Source organism: Pseudonaja textilis, chromosome 12 (genome assembly GCF_049901715.1).
Source record: "Pseudonaja textilis isolate UNSWEBS1 chromosome 12, rPseTex1.2, whole genome shotgun sequence".
Classification (NCBI taxonomy): domain Eukaryota; kingdom Metazoa; phylum Chordata; class Lepidosauria; order Squamata; family Elapidae; genus Pseudonaja; species Pseudonaja textilis.
Genome location: NC_142001.1, coordinates 10039829 through 10052781, shown reverse-complemented (window position 1 = coordinate 10052781; position 12953 = coordinate 10039829). Strand labels below are relative to the sequence as shown.

At 42.0% G+C, this 12953-nt stretch overlaps 1 protein-coding gene across 1 annotated transcript; it reads left to right on the top strand.

The window, feature by feature from the left end:
• The first annotated feature begins 3573 nt into the window (after positions 1-3573).
• Positions 3574-12503, top strand: SATL1 (spermidine/spermine N1-acetyl transferase like 1). Its single transcript, XM_026703023.2, has 6 exons — positions 3574-3660; positions 5344-5395; positions 5793-5873; positions 7671-7772; positions 9983-10023; positions 12058-12503. The coding sequence occupies exons 1-6, from the start codon at positions 3574-3576 to the stop codon at positions 12226-12228; spliced, it is 534 nt and encodes a 177-aa protein (XP_026558808.2). The 3' UTR covers positions 12229-12503.
• Positions 12504-12953: the final 450 nt, after the last annotated feature.

Genomic DNA, 12953 nt, shown 5'->3' with positions numbered 1-12953 from the left:
AGCGGCTGAGTTTTCCATCACATAACCTTGGGGAATGCCGCAACTATCGTAAAGTGTGAAAAACTGTGATAAGTCCGTTTTTTCAGTGCTGCTGTAACTTTAAATGAATGGTTGTAATAGGAATATCTGTATGGATCCTTAATGTGGGGTGGAGGTAGGAGCACGGCAGGTTTTGACCGATGGTTAGAATAGCAAGTTTAGCTATCTGTCAAATCCCACTCTTTATTTTGCACAGGTGTTTTGCACAGCTGTATTCCAAGGGAGCCTGAAAATAAGCCACTGTCGGCTGAGAATTTAGACGGGTTTAATGCTTTTTATGGAATGCTTTTTATGAAATAATTTTCCTTTTTGTGCTTTGAAAAGTGACCCACAAGGATACCTGTTCATTCACCATGCAAGGATCCCAAATAGGATGGCTTATCACATTTTGATAGGACAAGATGGCTAGACATACAATTGAACAGGATGAGTCAAGTTTAATGAAAAGGAGGACTAGGGATGACATGATAGCAATATTTTTAAAATAAATTTTATTAATTTCCTATTTATTACATTTCTTAGTGCTTAATAAACATTGTGTTGTCTGGGTATTTAATTTGCTTCCATTTCCATTCTTACTCTCCACCCTTTTTTCCCCCCAACTACTGGTAAAATAAGTTTCATGTTTGATAATATTCTGTCTTCTTTTTGTCTGATTTTCAATGTAAGACTATCCATTTCTGCACAATCTAATATATGTTCCAATATCTAAAAGGTTGCCACAAAGAAGAGGGAGTCAGTCTATTCTCAAAAGCACCTGAAGACAGAACAAGAAGCAATAGGTGGATACTAATCAAGGTGAGAAGCAACTTTGAACTAAGGAGAAATTTCCTGACAGAACAATTGATCACTGGAACAGCTTGCCTTCAGAAGTTGTAAATACTCCAACACTGGGAGTTTTTAAGAAGAGATTGGACAAACATTTGTCTGAAATGCTATAGGATTTCCTGCCTAAGCAGGGGGTTGGACTAGAAGACCTCCAAGGTCCCATCCAACTCTGTTATTCTGTTAAATTAAGTCCCGAATGGCCCCCTCTATACAGAAGATAAAATCCCAAATTGAAAATATAAACTATCCCACGAGGCTGAAGGATTTAACAAATGTGGCATTCGCACATTTTTAAAACCAAAGGAAAAAAAAATCCCCTTTATTGTTTCTCTTGACCAAAGTTCTTGAGGAAATGAATCCACTGTAGACTGGATGCAACTATTTAGCAATTTAGATAAGGATCAATTAAAGCACATATGTCAGCAGAATTATTACTGATCCTAAGGCCTATTACTATCATTTGAAGGAACTCTTTTTTTCTTATCTGTAAGTGCAATGCCCTCATTTATTAAAAAAAAAGAATTATATGGAAGTGGCAAGGATTTTTTTAAAAAAATATCTATTAGACAAATTCAACAGAGCTTCAATCTCTCTGTGGCATTTAAGTCCTCTTTAAATGACAGGAGCCTCTCCAACATATGCAAGTCACAAAATGCTCCTGTTTCTGTCCTTTGGGCTTTTTTGACCCTTTCTGGGAATATTCCTGCCTGTTCAAAAGCTACGTCACCTGTTTATCTATACCTCATAAGTGCAACACTGAGAAACGAAAACTGAAAGATGCCCTGAATAAAAACAGCGGCTCAGTTGTGATGCTATATAACTTGATTTTCTTTTGGTACAAGGTCTAAAACATGGATGATTCCTCCATGGAAATAGTATAGACTTATATACCGCTTTACAGCCCTCTCTAAGCGGTTTACAGAGTCAGCCTCTTGCACCCAACAATCTGGGTCCTCATTTGACCCACCTCGGAAGGATGGAAGGCTGAGTCAACCTTGAGCCTGGTGAGATTCGAACTGCCAAATTACAGTCAGCTGGCAGTCAGCAGAAGAAGCTGCAGTGCTGCACTCTAACCACTGAGCCACCACAGCTCTAATGTTGGTGTGAAGTGAGTATGAAAACCACATTTTATGACAGATTGGAACAATTCCCTGCTGCCAACTCGCCATGGCGCCCCTACCATGTGGCAATTTAACAATTCAATGTAATTCTTTAAAATAAATAAAAAACGTTTTAGGTTTGCCATTCACATTTCATTCTGTCCCTTTTTTGCATTCTTTCTTGAATGATTCTATTCCACCATTTCTTTGATACTAGTGTTAACTCTTGTCCTATGGCGAGTTGGCTGTGGTGAATTGTCATAGACCCGTTTTGTGATACATGGGGGCTGAGAGACTCTTAGGATGGATTAAGACAATTTACAGATTTCTTTGGCCTTGCCATGCTAGTGTGAGACTTCAGCCTATTAAACATGCCCAACCAATTGTGTCTTATACAATAAATTGGTTATACAAATCAAGGATAAAGGCAAGATTATTATTCCTGAGCTGTGGTGGCGAAGTGATTAGAATACAGTATTACAGGCTACTTATGCTGACTGCCGGCTGCCTGCAATTTGGTAGTTCACATCTCACCAGCCTCAAAGTTAACTCAGTCTTCCATCTTTCTGAGGTCGATAAAATGAGGACCCAGATTATTGTGGGCAAGATCCTGACTCTGTAAACTGCTTAGAGAGGACTGTAAAGCACTATGAAGCGGTATATAAGTATAAGTGCTATAGCTACTGCCCTCCGTTTCCTTCCTTCCTTCCTTCCTTCCTTCCTTCCTTCCTTCCTTCCTTCCTTCCTTCCTTCCTTCCTTCCTTCCTGCTAGAATGCAGTGTTGCAGGCTAATTCTACCCACTGCCACCAGTTCGAATTTCACCAGGCTCAAGGCTGACTCAGCCTTCCGTCCTTGAGGTGGATAAAACCTGAGGTGAGCTGGTAGAACCCAGATTATTGGGGACAATATGCCGACTTTGTAAACCACTTAGAGGGCTGTAAAAGCACCGTGAAGCGGTATATAAGTCTAAATGCTATTGCTATTACAGTTTCTTTTTTTCCCAACGTTGAATGAAGAAGTATTGTAGGTGGCCTTCCCAGGCATTTTTCTTACCACCCGCTTTTGGGGGACATCCATTGACTTATGCGGTTGGTTCTTGGAAGAAGAAGAAGAGAGAGAGAAAAGCTAAGTCAAATCCTAAACCTTCATTTGAGATTTCCAACATTGAGAAGTAGACTCCAGAGTTGGCCTACCTTGAGATCTTCCCTCCTCACCTTTCACCTTGCCTTGAAAATTGTTTATAGGGGAGAAGATGAGCAGAGATGGGATATTGTGATGCTGGCCCCATTGTGACTCTTTGCATGATCAGAGCCTGTTGGGTGACCCCAGCACAAGCTGGGATGGAAGCGAGCCAGAAACAGAAGTCGCATCTCTAATCTCCATTCTTTGTAAACGGGAAGGAGAAAAGATAACGTGGGGAAAGGAGAGTGGCAAAGGAGGAAGATTGCTTCTACTTCTTCTTCGGTCTTCTTGTTTCTTTTTTCTGGCCTTGTCTGACCATCAACACTCTGAGATGGTGAATGAAGCAGCCTCAGCAGGGGCTCAGGAGCGCTCAAACCCCTCTGTGGGAAGCGAACGGGCATTCTGCTGCTTCAAACGGTCACTATGGAAGGCAACAGCAACCCCATGAATCGCTTCCGAGTGCGACCAGCCGAGCCGCAGGACTGTCCACATATCATGCGACTCATTAGAGTAAGAGAGGAGCTCAAAGCTAAACAAGAATTGAATGAGCAAGGAAGGGATCGGATGTGGTTTGGTATTCACAACTGCAGATACAGTCTAGATCAGAGGTGGTATTTAGCCGGTTCGTACCGGTTCTCAAGAACCGGTAGTGGAAATTTTGAGTAGTTCAGAGAACCGGTAAATACCCCCTCTGACTGGCCCTGCCCCCATCTATTCTCTGCCTCCCATTGAGTCCCAGCTAATCGGCTGGGTCTTCTTTTGTTGCCCTGCACAGGAGAACGGAACTGGAAAGCAGGTTAGTGGGGTGGGGAGGGAATGAGGATTTTGCAGTAACCTTCCCCCACCATACCCACCAAGCCACACCCACAGAACCGGTAGTAAAACATTTTGAATCCCACCACTGGTCTAGATATGAAAAAGTTGCTAAATTATATGGTTTTTATAAAGAATTGACAGAATTGGAAAAGATACAAACAGGACCAGAAGAAAGATTGATAAAAGCTATTTATTGGGTATCAAATCACAAGAACAAGTGAAGGAAACAATGATAGCATGGGCAAAAAATTTTGGTTATACAATAGAACTAGATAAATGGCAGAAATTTTGGGATAGAAACTATAAACTAACAATGTCAACTGCATATAAAGAAAACCCATATAAGACGTTTCATAAATGGCATTTTGCCCCGGCAAGGTTGGCAAGGATGTTAAGATAAATCAACTAAACGTTGGAAATGCCACCAGATAGCTGGATCATATTACCATAAGTGCTCATGGGTAGTAGCCAAAAATATTGGACAAAAATACATACATAGCTGAAAAAACTGATACAGCAGCATATTGATTTATTAAAATCTGAAATATTTTTGTGGGGGATTTTATCTGAAATCTATAGTAAAGAGAATGTATATTTGATTAGTCATGTATTAACTGCAGCTAGAATGGTTTTTGCACAAAATAGGAAAAATGAAGAGAATGAAGAGATTCCTATTGAAGAGAATTGCAATCAGGAAAATATTAGAATGTGCAGAAATCAGAGGTGGTATTCAGCAGGTTCTGACCAGTTCTGGAGAACCGGTAGCGGAAATTTTGATAATTTGGAGAACCGGCAAATCCCACCTCTGATTGGAGATTTTAAGTATCCTTCCCCTGTCATGCCCACCAAGCCATGCCCACAGAACCAGTAGTAAAAAAAATTGAATCCTACCACTGGCAGAAATGAATAGGTTAACCCTTGCAATTAAAGAGAAGGAACAAACTGAATGTTATATGATATGGGATTTATTTTATCGATGGTTAAAGAATAAATATGAAAGTTAGAAACAAAAGATTAATGAAAATCTGTTAGAAAATCTGTTAGTAGAATTAAATAAGATGAGGATTGTTATAATAATCAGATATATTATGTATATCTGTATTAAGAGTAGAGAATTAATACTAATGCAATGAATATGACTGTAACTTTGTTATTGCACAACATATTTGTACCCAGATGATACACTGTTTAATGGATGACGGATTGTTTGTATTAAAAATAAAATAAAAAATTTATATATATATATATATATATATAAAGAATAAGAGAGGAGATGATGATGGGGTCGAATAGGGTCTTAACCTATCAACTGTTGAAAAGTCCGAACAAATAACATTTTCTTTATCCCAGTGACATTCTGGTTTCTTCCCTTGGCAGGAACTGGCTGCTTATGAAAACATGCCCGAAGCAGTAAAAATAACAGAAACAGGTAAAAAAACAGCAGGTTTTTTTTGAGGGTTTTATACAACTAGTCCTTGACTTACGTTTTATAAAGTGACCATTCAGAGTTGCAACAGCACTGAAAAAAGTGATGACCGCTTTTCACGCTTACGACCTTTGCAGGGGGTCATGTGATCCCCCTTTTGTGACCAGCAAAGTCAGCAAAGAAGCCAGATTCACTTTAAAACTGAACGAAACTGTGGTGGTTCAGTGGCTAAGACGCTGAGCTTGTCGATCAGAAAGGTCACTGGTTTGGCGGTTTGAATCCCTAGCGTCACATAATGGAGTGAGCTCCCGTTACTTGCCCCAGCTGAGAGTGACCCTCTCATTTGTGATTTTCATGTAGTATTTCTCACCGTTCATTCAATGGCGTGAACATTTTTCAGATTTACTTCAAGATGGTTTTGGAACACGTCCCTTCTTCCAGTGTTTAGTAGCAGAGGTATCATCGGAAAATGTAATGTTAGGTAAGTCTAAAAACTTGGCCTAAAATCATGAGTTAGGGGAGATGAGATCAGGGTTCTCTTTGAGTGGTCTCACAAGGGTTACTGGTATACAAGGTCAACTTTTCAAGTAAAGTCCTTCAATTAAAAGATAATTTGAGGGGTCTAAGGATGTATTGCCACCCGAGCACAGCATTTAATGAACTTATTTTATTAAATTTTTATGCCACCTCCCCCACAACGCAAACTTACTACCATTTTAATAGCTGCCTATAATTATTTTGTTTTGAGTCCCAAATATAAAACACCCTTTAAAAAAAATAACACCAACATATTTATTTTTCCATTAAAGAACCTCTGTTTGTTCAGCCCAGAAGTAGAATGGCTGGCTGTATTTTACTTCTGCCTACCTCCTCCTGCTTAATTTTCCCAATGGCTTGTAGGATTAAAAGGCAGAGAAAAAAAATACTAATTGAACTTTCAGAGATGTTCATGATATGCAGAGGCTCCTTCTGACATTTTCCTGCTGCTCGTGAGTCTGAGGTGAACGGAGAGTCGAAGACAATTAGTGGTAAGGCAACAGCAATTGTGAAAGGAGCTGTGATTTCATATTCACAAATCCATTATTCCCACCGAGTGCATGAAAGTCTATGACAATTTGCTGTGGCCAACTCGCTATGGCCAACTCACTGCGGGACAAGAGTTACAGTAATATCAAAGAAATGGTGGAATAGAATCATTACAAAAAGGATGAAAAAGGAGGGAGAGAATGAAATCTGAATGGCAAAAATTAAAACATTTTTTTTATTAATTTTAACTAATTAAATAGAATTGTTAAATTGTTCCACAGCAAGTTGGTCTTGGCGAGTTGTTAGCAGCGAGTTAGCCATGGTGAATTCTCACCTTTTGTTAAGTCTAAATAGCACTTCAGACTTATGTACCACGTCACAGTGCTTTTGCAGCCTTCCTTAAGTAGTTTTAGAATCAGCATATTTGCCCCTAACAATCTGGGTCCTCATTTTACCGACCTCAGAAGTATGGAAAGCCAAGTCAACCTTGGGCCGGTCAGGATCGAACTCCTGGCAATGGGCAGAATTAGCCTGCAACACTGCATTAATTTTTAATTGTGTGCAAGGAAAGACACTGGCAGGAGTGCTCAAAAAATTCTAGATGCTGCCAGGGTGTGATAAAAAGATCTGCTGTAGCTAGACGGATAGATTGACAATAATAATAAAAGATAAGGAAGAAACAGACTATTTTTCAATATGGGATATGTTCTATCGTCAGACAAAAGGGGTGGAAATTAGAGGATGAAAGAGTACTGATATGTATAAGTAGGAATTTTATTATATATAAGCAAACATGAGTATTATTATGATTACTATTTTGCATTACTAGTATTGTATTAATATCTTGTATAGATTGATCCAGACAATACACTGTTTAATAAGCATTTATGTATTTTAAGAAAAAAAATGTATATATAAAAAGATCTGTTGTGGCTTGACACCCCCTGCCCCACGCTGGCCTGTTTCTCAGTTCAGAATAAAATGCAATGACTCGGTGAGGGGTATTACTGTAATTTATTGGTCCATTTTAATGGAAGATTGTCCTTACCAGAATGCAGTTAGGTAAGCGGTTACGTTAAATCTTCATGCATCCCCTTTTTCTCCAAGAAGCACTTCCATCACAAGATCCGTCGTGTTGAGTTGATGAAATTAAAAGAAACTGGATTTCTTTAAGTTGCTCGGCAGCCTTGCCCTTTTCATGTTGGGGATATAATTCCTTAAAGCAATGCTTCTTTTTTTCCCACTCCCACAGATGCAGGTATTGTAGCTTTTGCTATGTATTACTTTACATACGACCCTTGGATTGGCAAGCTGTTATACTTAGAAGACTTTTATGTTATGGAAGAATATAGAGGTAACTTTTAACAATTCTGTTTCCTTGTTGCCCATTTATAATAGCCAGAAAACAGAAGAACCACCAGGTGGAATCAGGACTGTCAGGGCTCCGACAAATCCACCCCCATTCAAATCATAAGTCTCCAGCCACATCTCTCAGAGTAAAAAATATTGATTTATTAGGAGTTGACATGTCGGTGTTTCCCAGTTGCAGCCGACTCTGACACATCATTCATTTCACCCTTGACCCTGGTCTTCCCCCCATCCCCTGGATGTATATTCTCCAATGAGACACATCCATAACCAAGAGTCATCAATCATGCTCTCCAGTAATAATTTTGCATGCCAGAAGTTTTGGTTGCCAAAGCCCATGAAGGGGATCAAGGCCCTTTCCTTCCCCGTAGACCACGCCATTCACATTTCTCCCTTATCCTCTCCTCCCTGCGTGCCCTAGGATGGAGAGGGGATGGGCCTGGGTTTTCCTCTGACTGCCCAGCTGGCCTCTGCCCTTCCCCAGTTTCCTTCACAAACTCTGGAGCCACAATCCCACTCCCTGTTGGCTGTTCCTCCTCTGCCTCAGAGTCAGATTCCAACTGGGGCATGATACCCACCCTGTGTTTATTAAATCCAGAATTCTCTCTTGGCTATAAAGGTTGAATATAGACAGTCCTCGACTTACAACAGTTCCTTTAGTGACTGCTCAAAGTTACAACAGCACTGAAAAAAAGAATTATTATTGTTTTTCATTTGACTGTTGCAACATCCCCACAGTCGCTTGGCCAAAATTCAGAAGATTGGCAGCCGATTCATATTTATGATGATGGCAGTGTCCCGGGGTCCCCTTTCTGACCAGCAAAGGCAATGGGGAAGCCAGATTCACTTAACAACCTTGCTACTAAGAACTGCAGTGATTCACTTAACAACTGTGGCGAGGAAGTTTGTGGAACGAGGCAAAGCTCACTTCACAAATGTCTCCCTGAGCAGCAGGAATGTGGGCCTCAATTGCGGTCGTTAAATCGAAGACTAGCGTATATAAAACAGGACTCTTGGCACTCAGGCAAGCCCTGAAATTGAGACATCATCCTGGAAGTTAAACATAGATTAACAGAGTTGGAAGGGACCTTGTGGGTCATCTAGCCCAACCCCCCGCCCAAGCAGGAGTCCCTACACCATTTCTGACAGATGGCAGTCCAGTCTCTTCTTGAAAGCTTCCAGTGATGAAGCTCCCACATATTCTGAAGGCAACTTCTGTTCCATGGGTTGATTGTTCTCACTGTCAGAAAATTCCTCCTCATTTCCAGGTTGAATCTCTCCTTGTTCAGTTTCCATCCATTGTTCCTTGTCTGGCCTACAGCTTGACCCTCTTTTCCTCTCTGTTGCAGCCCCTCAAATATTGGAAGACTGCTATCCTGTCTCCCCTGGTCCTTCTCTTCCCTAGACTAGCCATGCCCAGTTCCTGCAACCGTTCGTCGTATACTTTAGCCTCCAGTCCCCTAATCTTTCCTCCCTCTTTGCTTTATTTATTTGTACCCTGCCTTTACTATTTTTACAAATAACTCAAAACAGATCTAACACACCCATTTCCTTCTGTTTTCCTCACAACCACAACTTTGTGAGGTGGGTTGGCCTAAGAATGACTGACTGGCCCAAAGTCACCCCGCTGGCTTTCAGGGCCAAGGCGGGACTTGAACTCATGGCTTCCCGCTTTCTAACCTGTCTGCTTAATCACCAAACCAACCCTCTGCTTTGGGATTAATCACGTCTTAAGTGACGTGGTGAAATTGCAGGAAATGTGGTTGCTCGTATCTCGTAACCAATTGGGGTGATGGGTTTCAAACATGTTGTACAATCCAAGTTCATCTAGATTTTGTGGATCCAAGAACGCGTTACTGTCCAATATAGCAATGTTTCCCAACATCAGCAGGTTAAAGTCTACCCATCTTCAAGTTGCCAAAGTGAGAAACACGGCAATATAAGTTTGCTGTGCAAATGTTGCTCCCGATGATGGATTGGTGCCATCCTGATAGATGCAGCTAAGCAATTACAATATTTTTCTTTCTTTCAAAAGATCAGAAACAAAAACCAGCCAAATTCCCCCCCTCCACCTTATTTTGTAGGGATTTGTAGAATAAAGCCTTTGCTTATTGTACATATAATTCTATGGGTTAGAACAAAACAATGGAAAATTTCCAATTCAGACAACTGAGTTTCTTAACTGTGTTTTGGCAGGCTGGGGCATTGGAACGGAACTTTTAAAAAATTTAAGTCAGGCAAGTATCCAATTAAGACATTTAAGTTATATTTTAAATGTTATGCTCATCATTTGCATTGGATAACTCTATTGCTAAACAGCTGCAGAAAAGTAAAAAAAAAAAAATGAGCCAAAGCAACTTTCCCAAAATGGATTCCTTCCACACAAGTTGGTGGCTAAAATTTCCATTATTCCTCAGTCCAAATGGCCATTTCTAGGATGGAACATTAAATTTAGAGGACCATCCGTGGTTCTTTAAAGCCACAAAAGGAGTCCACAGAACCAGGGTGTCTGTAAGGGTCAAAAAAGTCAAGGTAATAGAGCCCACCATCTTACATTTTCTGACCTCTGTCATAAGTTGAGTTCATTTGCAGCCAACGGCTAAAACTGCTTATGAATTCTTTTGATTGCAGAGGATTTCATGACTGAATGTTACTTTACAACTTGCAATATTGCTGTTCTTAAGAGAGAGAAAATATAGCTGAGTTGCAATGACCTACAGCTGCATGCATGAAAATGCAACTATTTTTATACATGCAAAGATTCAGATCTTAACCAAAATGTTTAATGGCTCGATCTCCTTCTAGTCAACCTGCTTTGCCCAGTTAGCTTTAGAGCAATTATTTCTCCACTTTGGGCCACTTGCACTGCCTGGAGAATTCTGGGACTTGAAATCCATGCATCTTAAAGTTGCCAGGGTGGAGGAACATTGCATTAGAGCAGAGGCATCAAACTCCAGGCCTGGGGGCCGGATCAGGGCCGCCTTGGAGACAATGAGGAAACGGCCCACGGTGCCTCTGCCAGTGAAAACGTGTTCCCAAGCTCCGTTTCCAGCTGCAACGGCCTCCTGCAACCCTCTGCCAGTGAAAATGGAGCTTGTGAGCTCATTTTCGCTGGCAGAAGGTTGCAGGAGACCTTCGCAGCTGGAAACGGAGCTCGGGAGCTCATTTTCACTGGCAGAGGGTTGCGGGAAACTACTGCAGCTGGAAACGGAGCTCGGGAACTCATTTTCGCTGGCAGAAGGTTGCAGGAGGCCATCGCAGCTGGAAACGGAGCTTGGGAACCCATTTTCACTGGCAGAGCACTTGGGCCACTACATGAGTGACATTGAGCAGGCCACGCCCCCTCTGGCCACCCCCACCCCACCCCCTGAGGTCAAACTCAACCCTCAATGAAATCGAGTTTGAAACCCCTGCTTTAGAGCACGCGCCTCCAGCTTTGTATAAGCAATTCTGCATGCCGATACAATGACATAATAGTCCTCGACTTACAATCGTTCATTTGGTGGCCGTTCGAAGTGACAAACACCACTGAGAAAGTGTGACAATTTTCTACATTTACAAGGGGTTCCAACATCCCCACAGTCACGTGATCAAAATTTGAATGAGTGGCAACCGACTCATATTTATGATGGTTGCAGCATCTTGAGGGTCAGGTGACCCAAACTGGGGCACTTGGCAACTGGCCCATAGTTATGATAGGATAGTTGCAGCAATCGTTTTTTTTTGCAACTTTCTGACCGGCAAACTCAACGGGGAGGCTGGGTTCGCTTAACAACCATGTTACTAACTTAACAACTGCTGTGATTCACTTAACAATGGTAGCAAGGAAGGTCATGAAACGGGGCCAAATGAAATTAACCAATGTCTCACTTAGCAACAGAAATTCTGGGCTCAATTGTGGTCACAAGTCGAGGACTACCTGGATACAATTCTGCATGCAGTGACTGCTGTGAAGGAAGTCACCAATTCTACCTTACTGTACCACCTTAAGCGGCCATTTCAATAAGCTGTACTGGTCAACCTTTGAGCTGTCGTGCAGGGGTTCTCCAACCTTGGCAACTTTTTAAGACTTGTGGACTTCAACTCCCAGAATCCCTCAGCCAGCTTTGCTTCGCTGGCTGAGGGATTCTGGGAGTTGAAGTCCACAAGTCTTAAAAAGTTGCCAAGGTTGGAGAACCCCTGCTGTAGTGTAGATATTCTGCTGAATTACATTGTGAACGTCTTCACGTTTGCTTCTCAAACGCAAATCCTCTGGGTTTACCCTTGAGCAGATCGCCCTCGAGTCCAACTGTAGCTGCATGCACTTTCTCGTCGTGGTCTGGAATAAGCCGTCGATCGAGTACTATATGAGGCACGGGGCGTCCGATCTCTCCACCGAGGAGGGGTGGCATCTCTTCCGATTCGATAAAGAGCACCTCATCAGAATGGCTACCGGACAGTAAGAGGGGAGTCTCTCTCTCTCTCTCCAAGGTTGGCGTACCATCGGCCACAAGGAAACCTCTAGCTAAAATTGAGGCTCTCCAAAGCAGGCAAATACTAGCAACAAGAAATTAAAAAGAAGCCTGCCTGTTTTATGACTGGCAGTAGCTTGATATGTGATAGGATTCTGGTGTTTTTCCATGTGCACGTCGTGTTGGTGTGAGACACGAAATTCCCCCCCCCCCCAAATATTTGGTTAATAAGTACATACGCTGGCACATTAGATGGGCTCTCTTGATTGTTGAGGGCTCCTTGACTAAAGTTAGCAGCTTGTAAGTGTTCCGACTCTTCCCGATAAAACCCCTTTTATTTAGGTTAAAGGGAATTCCCCTCCAGCAAAGTCCCAGCAAACGGTCTTTCATGAGATTTCACAACTACAGACCTTTATCAGGCTTGGAGAGTTGCCAGGCCGATATCTTCCAAACACCACGTTGTAGCAGCCATGACTTGGCAAGATGTTAGGAACAGATATTCACTCTAATGAATTGAACTAATTGTCTCCTGCAAACACCACTCCCCTTTCGCTCCTCTTTATTCCCTATGGGGGGAGGGGGCCATTCATCATCCACCTGTGGCTTTACTCCCGAGTCGACTCTTGTTCCTTCCCCTGGCAGCTCTGCACATGTGCACACTGGGAACAGGCTCCAGCTGTTCTTCTGCCCCACTCATCTCCGACTCTGAAGGCAGC

Excerpts from the sequence above, each read along its gene's own strand:
- SATL1 (XM_026703023.2), top strand. The coding sequence starts at position 3,574 with ATGGAAGGCAACAGCAACCCCATGAATCGCTTCCGAGTGCGACCAGCC. Across the intron at positions 5,396-5,792 it reads AGTAAAAATAACAGAAACAG|ATTTACTTCAAGATGGTTTT; the intron begins GTAAAAAAACAG and ends AACATTTTTCAG. Across the intron at positions 7,773-9,982 it reads TGTTATGGAAGAATATAGAG|GCTGGGGCATTGGAACGGAA; the intron begins GTAACTTTTAAC and ends GTGTTTTGGCAG.